Below are 14,402 nucleotides of genomic sequence, written 5' to 3' on the forward strand. Positions count from 1 at the left end.
CGCGGAGCCGGGGCGGGGCGCGGGGCGGTGCGCGGCGGGGCGCGGTGCGGGGCCGCGGCGGGCACACGTGGTGGCTCAGCCCCCCAAAAAGGCTTCTCCCGGCCGGCGGCAGCGGCCACTTCGGAGCTCGGCCCCCGGAGGTGGGTCGGGGCGCAGGGGGCTGGCTGCGGAGCGGCGCCGCCCGGCCGTGCGGAGGCAGCCCTACCTGGCGGCACGATGAACCTGACGGCCGAGAGCCACCGCGTCCCGCTGAGCGACGGGAACAGCATCCCGCTGCTGGGGCTGGGCACCTACGCCGACCCCCAGAAAGTAAGTCCGGGTCCCGGGGCAGGTGGGGAGCTGCCCTCCCGGTCTTTTCCTCCCGCGCACGGCTTACTTTTTGCTCCTTTCCGTGCAAACTTTAAAGGAAGAAAAAAAAAAAAAAAAAAGCTATCTTCTCCCGTTAAGAGCACTGGCAGCGCGCAGAGGAGGAAAGGTGGGAAGAAGGGGGGAAATATCCCAAAATCCCGCCGATCCCAAAATCCTTGCGCTGCGCGCCTCGCCGCCCGCACCGCCGCCGAGCTCCGCGCTTGGGGGCGCACGGGGAAGGGGCCGGGGGCCAGGGACCCCCGGGGGCGCCGCGGGCAGCGGGAGGGGGGCAGCCCCCGGAGAGCACCGGGTCCTCATAGAGGGTCTCCGGGTCCCCGAGCCCCCTTCCCGGGCGGGGGAGCCGCGTTTCGGCTCCCGCGGGCTGGCCCCGCTGCCTCCAGCGCTGATAAGACGGGATTTCGGACCGTATCGCAGCTGGCCCTGCCACTTTCCAAGGAATGTTCCTGAAACAAAGACCCAAATTCCTGCATCCTGATTCCTGCGGCTCCCACAGCTGACTGCCAGCGGCCAAACCACTCTCAAATATTCTGCATCCCTCGGTTTTGTGCGTCCCGGGCAGGCATCCCAGCTAACTGTGGCACTTTTCTGCTGTGTCAAGGCCGTGGAAGCACACCTGATGCTCCTTCCCTCCGTGCACCTGGGAGCACGGAGGCAACTCCCTAGCAGCTCCCTTCCACTCTCCTAAGCGGACTGATCTTTCAGCAGTTTTTTGTTTGTTTGTTTGAAGGGCAGCGAAAGAGACAGCGTTGCCAGCCCCCTTCTTGTGTAATATTATCAGAGTTGAGATGCAATGTTGTGTGCATGACTCTGCATACCTCGAGGTATTTAAAAATACCTTTTTTTAAAAAAAAAAAAAAAGGTCTTCATTAAAGCCACTTAATAACTGCTAAATGTACTGTGGCATATTAATAACAATGCCAAAGAAGACCCTCAACAAATGCTGCTGCAGGCAGAGTATGAGTGATGCAGAAGGGGTGCAAGAAATCCCCAGAGCTGCCAGTTTCCTTGGTTAGCAGCTCCGGTTCACGCAGGGAGAATCAGTTGGAATCTGCAATTTCAGAGGCTGGGCACCGTCCCCCACATCACTAGAGTTTCTGGAGATATTTTTAGCTAGTGATATTCCTTGAATAAGGGTTAGCGAAACAAAATTAAGCTCCCTAACAGGAGTTTTAATGTACCACAGCCGAATGTTGCATGATTCGGTGAAAAAACAGTTCTGAGTAAACTTGGAGCCGTCTTTGCAATTCTGCCTGCCGTGCCCCCAGCCCTCAGGTTGCTGGCGAAGGGGTGGCCCAGCCTCACCACCCTTCCCACCCACAGCCTGGGTGAGCTGTGGCATTATTTAGCTAAAGCAGGCTGCTCAGAGTGGCAGGAACCTGCCTGAGCCTTGCGGGAAGGCAATGGGATTCCCCATCCAGGGGCAGCCTTCTCGGCTAAGAGTAACCCTGCTAAGAGTTCACTGCAGAAGGTCTGATGTCCTGAAGGCACGACCACATTCCCGCTCCTTCTGCCCCAGCCCTGCAAAATCCCATGTCCTCCTTTGCCCGCCTGCGGGTCAGGGCAACGGCGAGCCTGCCCCATGGAGCTCATCCAGCAGTCATCAATCATTTTTAGGTGCTGGTGGTTTCCAGCTGAATCAACCCCTGGGAACTGGCTTTCTGCGTGTGCCTCCTTTGTTTTATGGTGAGGGAAGGGGGGGACAGGACAATGCAGACAGGACATTGCTATAGCAACCCCAATTTAGAGCAATTGCAGCCGCTGTGTAAGGACACCCTCCGTGGGGATGAGTGCGTGTCCCAGCCACCCATTCACACTCCCCCCCACGTCTGTAGGAGTTTGATCCTGAGCTGTCTCCCTTGCACATGATAAACACATTAGAAAGTTGTGAGCGGGAGGAGGAGCGAAGAGGTAGCGAAGCACTGAGAAGTCCTCATTTTCTCAGGAGACCAGGTGAAACACTACGTGTTGATCCAGAGGTGCTGCAGCCTTATGCTAGGCTGTGTTTGAGTTGGGGAACGTGCAGCTGGCAAAACGTGGTAGCTGGGCACTGCTAGATTTGTTGCAGGATTGTTTGCAGCTGCTGGTTGGTGATGGGGCAGGGCATTTAAATGGGTCACCGCTTAAAGCTTGTCCATCCTATAAAGGCTGCTTTGCCAACAGGAGGATGGGGGGCTCCTGTCAGCATCCTGCCATGGCATGAAGTGTCCCTGTGCTGGGACAAGCTGCTCTGCTGAGTGCTGACTTATGCCAGGCGCACCTTCCACCGGGATGCCTGGCAAGGTTTCCATCCTGTTCCTCTTGCCTAGAGAGTTGAAAGGGATTGTGGCAACGAGGGACAGTTTCAAGGTTTACCTTAGCGAGCCAGGCTATAAACCAGCACTGACATGTTTCTCTTAAAATGGTTAGCTGTAGACTTTTGTGGCTGAATTGCTTAAGAAGCAGCATCTGAGCCACCCGTTCTCCAGTGGTGGGGGCAGGCAGCTGGTGGATGTCGTGGTACCAGCCGTCCTGAGCACACTATTTCTGCTCGTGAGTCAGATCTCCGCGACATGTAGCCATTTCGTGCTTTGATATGAAACGCAGAGCCGCTCACTTGTCAGATTATTTATTCATCTTGCTCTTGGAGGCAGACTATTTTTTCAAAGGTTATTCACCCTGGCACCTCCGTGTCAGAGCAGCTTGTCCAAAACAAATCTGTTTTCTCAATCTGGCGCTGTAGCCCAGTAGCTCGTAATGAGCCCGGAGCGTTCTTCCTGAAGTGCAGGAATGCGCCTGCTGGTTAAGCAAACCAGGCATATCTAGCTAGCCACGGAGCAGGGAAAGCTGCTCCTCCGACGGCTGGTTACAAGGAAACAGAGGCAGGAGGCTGGCTTTCATGTTTCAGGCTTTGTCTGGGTAAACTGCACAGCAGCACGTTCAGAATTGAAATGTGTCAGCAGCTCGTCTTAAATAACTTAATTGTTCTCCTAAAGACTACTTCGGAAGATAAGTCATGTTTCTGCGGTTGTGAAACATCAAACAGAAAAATAAAATCTGTTGACTGAAGCTTGGTCTCCTGCACGAGCTTACTGACTCAATGAAGCACATCGCTCAGCTGGAGCAGAGCTGGCTGCTGGGGAAGAGGTCTGTTTGACAATCAGGTTACTTTATTGAAAGCTTTTCCCTGTCACTTAAAGGAGAGCTGCTCTTCTGGCTGGATACAGGTTGAACTAATTACTTGAGACTAACAACACTGATAGTGCAATGTTGGGAGTCTTTGTTTTATTCTCCTAGCACAGCAGGAAAATGCAATGAATCCACGTGCTATCAGCTCATCTCCCCCCAGAAAGAAAGGAATCTTCACTGGGTCATAGAATTAGTGATAAATTTGGGCTGATGGTTAAAAAAGCACTTAGAAAACATTTTTGCTGCTCTAACTGGTGTTTCCTATCCTTATTTTCAAGGAATGCTAATAGCTGTCTTACCAAAAAGCTTGGTTTGCTTTTCGGGGCAGATGCCAGCGCACTGAAGTTGATTTTGTGCTCTCCTTGCACAGGGAAGGAAACAAGTAAAATCTTGCCTGCCATAAATTCATCTCTCCATCCTAGCAAGGATGGACTCAAGCAAAACACTGAAAATCTCAGTCGCTGTCTCCTTTCCCTTTTCTCTCTTCCCTTCTCCCCAGTATCCCTTCCCTTCATGGATTTGGGAGGGAACCACAGTGGGAGCAGGGTGTTTGGCTGATCAAGGCCCTCCAGACGGCTTTAAAACTTGAGGCCAATTCTGCCTCTGTCTGGCTGTGTGGATCCTTCTGGCAAAGCCCCATGCGTGCAGGAGCGGCTGCGCATCCAGCTTTCCCTCCCCGAGGGCCCCCAAGCTGCTGACCCTACTCTGGGGGGCATTGAACACCTCGAGGGGGGGAGGAGGGAGAAGGCAGCCCTGGGGGGGCGGGAGGGGAGGATGAAGGAGGACAGCCCCCACACTGAGCATGTAGCATCGCCCCTTGCAAGTGCAGAGCTGGATCAGAGCTCTCGGTTCCCAGTGCCACCAGTGAGTGGTACCTAGTCCCAGCGGGGAGCAGATGGGGCACGGATACGAGCAGGCTCAGAGGGGAAAGGTGCTAAAAACGCTCCTAAATCCTGGAAATCCTACGCCTCGTTAAAACTGCACTTACGCCCGCTTCACTTCATAACTCATCCCTGTCAACGCGGCTAAGATCACCAGCCCGGTGCCTCCACATAAATACTCGCTGTCTCCCTGGAAGGTCAAGGGGCCTTGGCCACACATCCTCTCCTGCCTTCCTGTTTTGACTGAGGGAGGCGAGGGCTCGGAGGGAAGGTTGTAGCAACCACACTGTACACAGGCACTGCTTCTGAAACATAAGATTGGGCAAAGCGCTCAAGAATAGCACTGGGTGAGGGCTTTTGGCAAGTTGTGACTCTGCTAAAAATGAGGTTCTGAGGTAGCCAAATCCATTCATAAATTGGAAGCAGTTTTGTGGAATAGTTTCAGGCAAAACAAATGGCAAAGCATTTCATTTTGGGCACTGGCAGTACAAGCTGAGGAATCAAAGCATTATTAAAGCAGTTGGAGGGAGCAGTTGCCTTACCCCGAATAGCCCGCTGGTTAGGGAACCCACATGGGTGGTGGGAAACCAGATTCAGTCCTCCCTCTGCCTCCGGGGATCAGATTCGTATCATGCAGCACAGGGAAATAACGTGGTTGCGGGGTATGTGGTAGCTTGAGGAGAGCAAGAAGAACCACCAGCCTGGTGGCTCTGGCTTCTGAAGGGCTCTGCGTGGTAGCTTCTCGTCTAGCAGGAGAGACCCATGCCTGAACCCCTAACTGCCACAAAGTCACTCGTGACTGTAAGCCTGGCTTTTGCTTACAAAGGGTTGGCTAGTCTGAGTCAGGGAAAGGAAAAGTTCATTCAGGGCTCCCGCATCCGACCTGAGTGACCAAGTCTTTTTTGGATAAGTAAGAACCCTGTTTTGGCACCCTGAATTACTTTTTACACCCAAACTAGAAGCTGAACAGAATAACTTTTTGCTGTATAGTCCCAGCAGCCCCTAGTGCTTTTACGCCAAAAATGTTCCTCACACAAGGGTGCACACAGATTATTTCAATCAGCCCGAATGGTGTGGGCTGCATCTCTGCTGCAAGCTGCCCTTCGCTGGGGATGGCCATAGGCTACCTTGCAGTCAAAAGATGTATCAGTTAACTTGTCCCTGTGGTGAGATACCTGGATCTCTAAGCTGCAGTCCAGGGGGGTTACACATGATTTAATTCTCTTTGTTTTCCTCCTGGCCATCAGCAGCTTCTGAAACATGATCGGATAGGGACAGCAATGATAGCAAGTGACTTGTAAATAAGGTCACCTGGCTTGACCCAAATCTATGAAATGGATTGGGTATTGAAAGTTCCAGGCAAGAGCAATACCCGAGATCTCTGCAGCTGGGGTTGAAGCTTAAAGGCTTCCACTTCCTGATCTCTTCTCTATGAATTTCTCCTTCTCCAAATCCAAGCTTTCTTCTTCATCCCAAGGCAAACCTCCCACTCTGCTACAAGATTTTACTTGAAAGAAGTAATAGAGGCAGAAGCAAGCAGGAATTGCCATAACATGCACCGTGTCCTTACAGCCTTAGTTTACTTCCCACAGCACACTGTTAAACAATAAAAAAATACCACAGTCCTATTAACATGAACAGTAACACATAAACATGTATGTGAACTCAGAGAGTACCTGGAGAATGAAGTTAGCTCTGCAATGAACCTGCACAAAATCACCACAGATGTAGGCCAGCAATACATTTTGCCTTTTTTTTTTAGTCTTAAAAAAGGTATCTGGAACCCAATTTGAAAAGAGCTGAGGGGGGAGTCAGCTGACATACTTGGCAATGGAGTGTCATATTCATGCCCTGAACTTAAGAAGTAAAATAAGCTCCCAGAAGAAAACTTGTTAAAAAAAAAAAAGTTGTGGGGCCATATTCTCCTAGCAGCATTTCCAGAGGGCATTGTGCCCCTTTACAGTCCCCACTGGTGACCACTGCTGGCTTTCTCAAGCCGTTTGCTTTCTGAGCAGCAGCATTTCCCCGTGGGTATTAATCGACCTTATCCCCAGGGAGCACTCGGGAGCAGCGGAGACACACTGCCTCTCAGGGCTGGGATTGCCAAGGCATCTCTCAGGGTCTCTGAGGACATCCTAAATCCATACTTCCAGGCTGAGACCCGCACACTTGAAGCAAAGGTGGGAGAAAAGGAGGCACATTACTGCAGCCCGGGGAGAAAGCTGCTCCTGAGCTGCTGTACATCCACCAAGACGGCCCCTTTCCTGCCTATGAATAAACCATTACCCCAGCCTTCAGGCTGAACAGTATTTACCCCCAAAGCATGCCTCTGTATCCAGATCACTCAGAGACAAAGCTGTGACTCAGTTGGTTTCCCACTCACAGGACTAGACCATACCCCAGCCATTCTGCTTGCAGCGTGCAAGTGGCACACCTCGCCTTCAGTTACGGGCAGCGATGCCCTCATTGCTTAATCTCTCAGATTTTACTCCTTATTCCTCGACTAAGTCACAGTTACTGGCAAGGCCTGGTTGCCAAGAGCGGATGAAGGCAGGATTTCTTAGTATTTGGTCCCCAGATGCTGGGATGAGGCAGCAGCAGGCGCCAGCTTTTAGCAGGCAGCAGAACAACGTGGCTCTCGGGCAGGAGAGCAGCCAGTGGTTTGGAAACACGATCAAAAGCCCCGTAAGTAAGAAGTGACAGGAGAAGGAGTCTGTGTGAGGCTTCAAGAAACTGCAGTGACTCTGGGCTGTGTTACCGCCTTAATCCATCCCTGCTTTTTGCTATGGAGATGGCGAGTATGCCAGAGCATGAGGGATGAATGCTTCAGGTACTGCTTTCATGGGCTGTCCTTCTCATCACAAACAAATGGGGGTACCGAGCAGAAAAAGGCACAAAAATCAAATGGTTTTCAAACAAATCCTGCTTTCATCACTGACTTTTGCTAAAAATCTTAAAGTTGCATAGCACATTTTTCATTTCCCTATCGTATATACTTTAACAGTGTATTTGCCACCAGCGAAGAGCAGAGTTCATTTATCTTGCAAATAATCAGAGCCTTTCCCACTCTGCCATACCACCTTCCTGCTCTGCAGCTGGAACAGCCTTTCCACACTCCTGTGCCTTCAATGCTTTCTCAGCCGTAACCTCTCCTCCCCTGCCTGCAACCACCTCTTGACGCCTCAGTTCCTGCTAACTCCCTGTAATCTCATGTTATACAATGGAACAGTTTTGGCTTGCATAAATGCAAGATCACATCTCTAACTCATTAAGAAATAAAAATTAAGTCATCTAATTATATATATATATATATATAAAGACCTGTTAATCAGAAAAGGCAGCTTTTTTTTCCTGATATGTGGCAAGCTCAAAAGCTCCTACTTTTTGCGCACGATGTCCTTTTACTGGTGAAGTTGGATTTGACAAAACGACTTATCACCCTCTGTCAAGCTGTAGAAAAGATTCTTGCACATAACTTTCTTAACAATGTAAGCTGTGTGTTTGTGAGCTTTATTTGCACAAAGCTCTATTTTATTGGCTCTAAGACAGCACTGAATTCACAGAAATGCCTGTTTACCTCTCTCTATCTTCTCTGCTGAAATCTCTGTGGTTCTTCATTTCTATGAATCCCGTAGCTTACAAGAAAACAAACTGATAGTATGACTAATCTCTGCTTCATGCCAGTGGCTTCTGTGGTGTTTCCAGCTCTGAACACGATTAGTGTGTAATCATATGTGGCAGATTAAAAGCTTCATTCACTGAAATGGTCAACATGTAAAATGCCTGACGGGGACGGGCCTAGTCTCAAGGAAGAGGGCAAATGAAAGACTAACTTTCTAGCTACAAAGTTCATCAACCTATGGAGCAAAGTGGCCACAAAATTGGTAGTTGCAGAAAATGGTAGATTTCTTAGTTTGCCCTGATGAGCAGATGGCATCACTGGTAAATCAGAGTGACTTAGCCCCCCACCCTCAAACCTGAATATGCCTTAAACTACGGGACCAAGAGATGTATATCCCCCTTCTGCAGGGCAGATGACCCGGGCTGACGAAGGCGTTGACAGCTAGATAATCGCCTGGCCCTGGCGCAACGATGCCTGTGTAATCCAAGCAGAGGGGCTGGCTCTTGCAGCCAACCTGGCACGGCTTCACTTGGCTCCCGGAGACAGCACCGACACACATGGGCTTGGATGCTGCCGGAGTGCTCCGGGGGGAGAAGTTCCCAGAGCAAGAAAACACTTAGGAGATGACAGCTTTGGCTGAGAGCTGCTATGGCTCTCGGACGGTGGATATCAGATGCTAACATCACCCGCTGAGCTAGATGTCTGGCTGTGACAGAGGGTGGAACTACATTTAATCGGTCCAGATGCAAAACTAATAGAAGGTTAATCCAGATAAGCTTTTAAGGACGGTAGCACTACCCAAAAAACAGTCTTAGGGATTCTTGTTTGAAAAGTAACCAAACAGGAAGCAGACCTTTTCCGTTCCATAGCTGCGCACGGCAGTGACGAGCACGAGCTGTTTCAATATGTCCCTCTTCCAAAAACTACAAAGCTAGCTGTTACCAATGCAAGAATATGCAGCCCAAATATTGACCCAAAAAAAGATTACTTTTTCTCTTTCTCTGGATTTCTAAAGATGCCGGATTTTTAACCCTGCCCAAGAGCCATAGGGAAAGCCCTTCTATGTAAATAAAAGTTATGCAGAGTGCTTTACAGAAGTCGAGACAGGGAATCGCCAGCATTGTTGAAGAGAGTGGAAAAACTGAACCCCTACAAGTGAGTCATCTGAATTAACATGACTGAAAGATACACTTTTTGGCAAGAACACTTAGAGCCCAATTTTCCAGGCAAACCTGCTCCATTTTCTGAAATGTCCCTGAGTGACTCCATACGTTAAACGTGGCCATGCACTCCCACGTGTCCCTGGTTCCGTGCGGTTCCCCAGTTCCCCAAGGAACAGCGTAAGCATGTTCTTACAGCTCATGCAGGAAGAGAACATCTGGGATGTGTCTTCGGTTGACCCAGGAGGCCACATTTGTCAAAACTTGAAAACGCTGTGCAGAAAATGCCTCTTTAAGCTTCATCAAAGCCAACTTTTGTTGGTTCAGCTAACTAGGTGGTGGAATTCCCCAAGCTTTACATCTGCCTTCACAAACGTTTCTGCCAACTGGTGCCAGAAACCTCTCCCCTTTAACTCTATGGAATGAAGTGGAGGAACTACTGGCAATCTTTGCTTTCTCCTCCGCTATTGCACAAGCTGGTGCTTCATCCTCCCCTTGTACCTCACACGTCCCTGGGATCACATTTCTCATTTGAAGGATGTCTAGCATCCACCCTTGCAGTTTGATGTGTGCTTTCTAGGGCTGGATGGCTGGACATTGTGTGCTCCAGCTCTACAGGAAACTGTCCCAGTACACCCCGCTGGCACTGCGAGCATGGGACCCCAGCGTGCACATCATTTTCTTGGTTTTCTCTAATCCTCTAGCTGCTTAAAATTGGGGCATGGCAGCCCTTTAGCTTAGGCTTGCGTTAAGTGAAAACTTGCAGCAATCTTCAAGCTGAGGATTCTGCAATCAAGTGGTAAGAAAAACTCCAGAAGCCTCTGCCAGCTACAATAATAAGGCTTTCCTGAACACAGCTTTGGCTAAATCCTAGAATAACAGTGTCACAGGAATTCTAGAAATGCTAAATCTGCAGTTATGCAATCTAAATTGCTGCTGTTCAGGCAGTCAGGCCTCAGGCTTCGGACCACTGACGGGACATCACACGAGACAAAAAGGCAACCCTTGTCCACACTCATTCACAGCACGACCCGAGACAGAGAGCATCGCCATTCACTGCATCTGCTGGGGGTGCATTTGCCATCCTCCACTTTCTCATGCATTGCAGTGCTACGGAGCATAGCCCCAGGCCAGCGTAGCAGCCCCTTGCTGTGCTCCCTGCCTCCGACCTCAGCTCTACCTGCTTTTGCAGAGATCCCTTCTCCGGGTTTTGCTTCCCGGATGGTGGCTGCCAATACTTCCGGGGGAGGAAAGCCAGATTTTCCTGTGTACAAGAGAGATGTGCTGGCCGTTGCGTTTTCCAAGAAAGAGGTGTACGGTACAGCTTCTCCTTTACAAGGTTAAACAATTCTAAGAATGTACCCTTGTGCAGCTTATATCCTCTGGCTTTGTAAACTCAACCTGCACTTTCCTGTAATGCCTTCAGTACAAGTTTTCTATGCTCTGCTCCTGACATCTTAAGCCAGTCCTCTTTGCCAGTTTGTCCAGAAAACAGGCAAATGGAAATAAGCAATGGGGCTTCTAGAAACTTGCATAAGAATCTGTGTGTGAGTGCCGAGCTCTGGCAACGGAGGCGCTGAGCCCAGGAATGTACCTACTTTCTCCTTCCTGTATTTAGCTGACTAAGATTCCTAAACAGCAGCTCCACATCTTAAATTATAGGTTAGCACTGGAGCGCTTAGCCCACAGTTTGGATCCCTTGTGTAATTCAGCTGCAGCTCGAGTCAGATTTTTTCCAGGAGTTGGCCCTGTCTTTCCCAACACCTCAAGCTCTTCCTCCCAGGATCACCAGTCCTGGAGGGGGGACTGGATACCACTCACTGCCCAGGTGAGGTGCTAGGGACTACGGTAAACTGCTCATCCCATCAAGCGTTGCTTCCTCAGCTCCTGTGCACTGCCAAGGCAGGGGCAACTCTAAATCTGCATGCATGAAACAAGGCAGAGCAGCACATGGGAGCCTGAGTCAGACTGTTTATCGTATGCGCTAAAAAGGAATAAATAACAACAGTGATGTTAAGACATTGAAAAGCACTGCCCATGGGAGCTGTTCATGTGGTCTTGCAAGATTGCTATCTACCACTGATATGTCCTGTTAGCTTTGTCTTTGGAGGTAACCGTAATCCCTCTCTATCAGCAAAAAAAGTCGGTAGAAATTTCAGACCAGAAAAGAATGCTACAGAAAAAGCAGAATGACTGGCAGGAACCTGAAATGCAACACTAAATCACAGTAATGAGTTGGACTACCCCAAACATTGCTAAGCAAATACTGTCCGACTTGAGAGGCAACAGCAAAATTTGTAGGTATGCTTGCAGGGGAAAAAAAAAAAAAAAAAAAAAAAAAGTATTCTCCTGTGGCTTGATCACGTGCAATCCTGAGCAAAACTGAAGCTGTACATTTTCTGTGGTAGGGAGAATAATTTTTGACAAAATGGGATGTGATGGAAGGTGTCTGGAATAAACATTAAAAAAAAAATTGATGGTCTCAGAGGAAAAGAGAGCATACCCTTTCAGACAGGCAGAACTGATGAAGCACATTACTTTTTCAGACTCATAAAATGTGGTAGCTGGCCAGTTGGCTACTTCATCTATGGAAAAGGGGCCAAATTGCTTCTTCCTTTCTTTCAGTGAAGGTGCAGATCTGAGCCTGCTCCCCGCATTCTTCTGCCAGATTCTATTTACCATAGAACCTGAAGGAAGCAATTGCTGGTTTAATCTGTCATGTGTGCCAGTAAATCAGTAGGTTTACAAGCTATTGACTGATAGAGGGAAAAAGCTGCATGTCGTTTCTTTAAACTATATGATCTTAAAAATAACTTAGATGCTATTAAAGGTGTTCTTAGCAAAAGAGCAAATGGTTCTAGTTAACTGACCAGTTTTTCTTTTATCAGAATAGTTGTAATAAATTTAATACTTTTCTGGCACACAGTCACTGAATGTAACAGCACTGCAGATAAAATCTGACTTACAGTGTACAAGTGGTTATAAAATTCCAGTTCTAAAATAACAGCCCTTGATCAAAGTAGCACGGTTGCAGGGCACACTGATTAGAAACTGAAACATTAATTACAGCTAAGGATCAAGCACACCTCTTATCTACGGCTAAATAAAATGTAATAAAGAACTAAAAATTTGTCTTAAGGCCAAAGCCTCCTGAATGACTACTGACAAAGCGCAAAGGTTTATAGCGCTGAGACATTTCAGTACCTCGTCAGGCATTCATAGTGCTCAAAGCCTAATCCCCACTTACTTGGGAAATGGTGCGAGAACACGCGGAGGCCGGCCTGAGGAGAGCAGACAGCATGGGCAACCACATTTGCGCCATTCTTGCTGGTGGGATGCACCACCACTTGTAGGTATACAGCCCGCAGTGAGGCTGCCGAGGTCTGGCTGTCCTGGTAGAGGTGAGCCACTGCCCAGCCCCTACTCCCTGTACTCCACAAAAGACTGAAAAGATTGAAGAGTCTCAGGCTAAGCAGGTGAGTAGAGCGGAGAGATCCAGGCTTGTGCCTTCTTCACTGGGAAAGACAGATGAGCCATGGTCATGATCTGAGTCATCCTGCTTTAATACGGTCTGTCAAAAACAATGGAATAAGATATGACACTTAAAGCAGCACTTCTAAAAAGTGGCATAAACCACAACTTAGCTAGTCTGTGCAACTCATCAACGCAGTTTACCACAGCCCATTACTGCAGGCTTTGGAAGGATTAGAGATGTGAAATGCTAGAGATGATAGTTTCTCCATCAGAATGAAAATAAACATACATTATAAAGTTTCCAGACTCGCAGATGTCCCAGGCCTTCAGCTTGGAGGGTTCAATAAAGGCATTTTCCAAAAACCATTCCCTAGGTTCCCTTGCATTTTCATCTGAAACACCTTAAACCAGAATCTGTCAGAGCTAATATACCACATCAGATGAAGTGAACTAGCGCAATGAAAACATTTGTATTTAATGTAAACCTATCTCCAGCCCTTGGTAATCAAGGCATGATCAAAAAAAAAAAAAAAAAAAAAAAAAAAAAAAGCCTCCTCCAGCCCCTAAAGACAAAGGTTAATCCTTTAATCCTTGAGATGGAGGAGTCTTTCACAAGATTATTTGTACAGATGCATATAAGTCCCATGCAGAATATTAAGAAATACATACAGCTCTAACATAAAGTAGCCAATTCAGCCAAAGGCAATTGAAGTAACTGCAGCTTGCTCATTTTCCTCTGTTGCACCCTCCTGCCAAGCCTGCAGTGATACCCTTCTGTGGGTATCACTGCGACACTGCTCTTCTTTACCTATCCCTTCTGCTTCTCTTACTGACCAAATGGCCCTAGTGTCTGAGAAAATCAGGCAACTGAGAAAATCAGCAACTCAGCAATCAACTCAGAAGTCCTTGCTTCGTGGAGTTTAGTTTACAGCTTGAGGAAGCAACTGGGAGCTATCTGACAAGAGTGCAAGAGAGGTGAGGATCAGGTCCTTCACCCATTTTCAGGCTTTTCAACATAAGGAAAAAAATAAAAATTAAAAAAAAAAAACTGTATAAAGGTAATATGTCACTGTGAACTGAATGTTCTGGTTCCATATGCACATGTAACAGAAATCAAACAAAAACGTCTAAAAGCTACAGTTATTGAAAAATCAGGTTTCATAGAGAAAATACTGACCACACTTATTTTAAAGTATATTTCTCTTTTGGGCAACTAGTCATCCCTTGGACCTGAGCTCACAAGTGTTGAGCTGACCCCCGTCACTCCACTGCTCAGCCCAAGCCTTGCACCCAGGGCTACATCCCCGTGCAGCTCATCGCTGCCGCAGATCTCTGAGGTTACTGTCAGCAGCACCTGCAGGCTCGCAGTGCTCGTGCCAGAGCTTTTCCTCTCTCACCTTCCTCAGACCCTGCGCTCGCAGGTTCAGGCAGGGACAGAGCAGCGAACGTGTTGGAGGTTGTCACTGCTCCGTGCCTCGCGCTCCTGTCACGCTGCCCGGCATGCCCCGAGTGAAAGCTAGCCACCAACTGCTCCTGAATGGCTTTTAGCCGCCCTGATCCTCGTTACATCCTATCAACAGCTAGGCGAGGGCCCTGAGGGGGCTGAGCATGCCCTTCGGAGGCTCCCACAGTGAAAGTAGCAGCATTCAAACAAGCGTTTCGTTGTCTCTCTTAATTAAGCAGACAATATTGCATCGTCACTGCTCTAATTACTTGAGCATGTCAAATTGC

General features: G+C 48.6%; 1 protein-coding gene and 1 long non-coding RNA gene across 2 annotated transcripts in view; one reads left to right on the forward strand and one right to left on the reverse strand.

Annotated features, from left to right (window-relative positions):
* Positions 1–1,031, reverse strand: part of LOC118175862 — a 29,098-nt gene extending 28,067 nt beyond the window's left edge. Inside the window, exon 1 of the long non-coding RNA XR_004755176.1 lies at positions 983–1,031. This is a non-coding gene — a long non-coding RNA (uncharacterized LOC118175862). The remainder of the gene's footprint in view (positions 1–982) is intronic.
* The window catches only part of AKR1D1 (aldo-keto reductase family 1 member D1), a 33,312-nt gene continuing 18,941 nt past the window's right edge, over positions 32–14,402 (forward strand). Inside the window, exon 1 of the mRNA XM_035342484.1 lies at positions 32–309. Coding sequence (XP_035198375.1) covers positions 217–309 — 93 coding nt within the window. The 5' untranslated portion in view covers positions 32–216. The remainder of the gene's footprint in view (positions 310–14,402) is intronic.

Source organism: Oxyura jamaicensis, chromosome 1 (assembly GCF_011077185.1).
Source record: "Oxyura jamaicensis isolate SHBP4307 breed ruddy duck chromosome 1, BPBGC_Ojam_1.0, whole genome shotgun sequence".
Lineage (NCBI taxonomy): Eukaryota > Metazoa > Chordata > Aves > Anseriformes > Anatidae > Oxyura > Oxyura jamaicensis.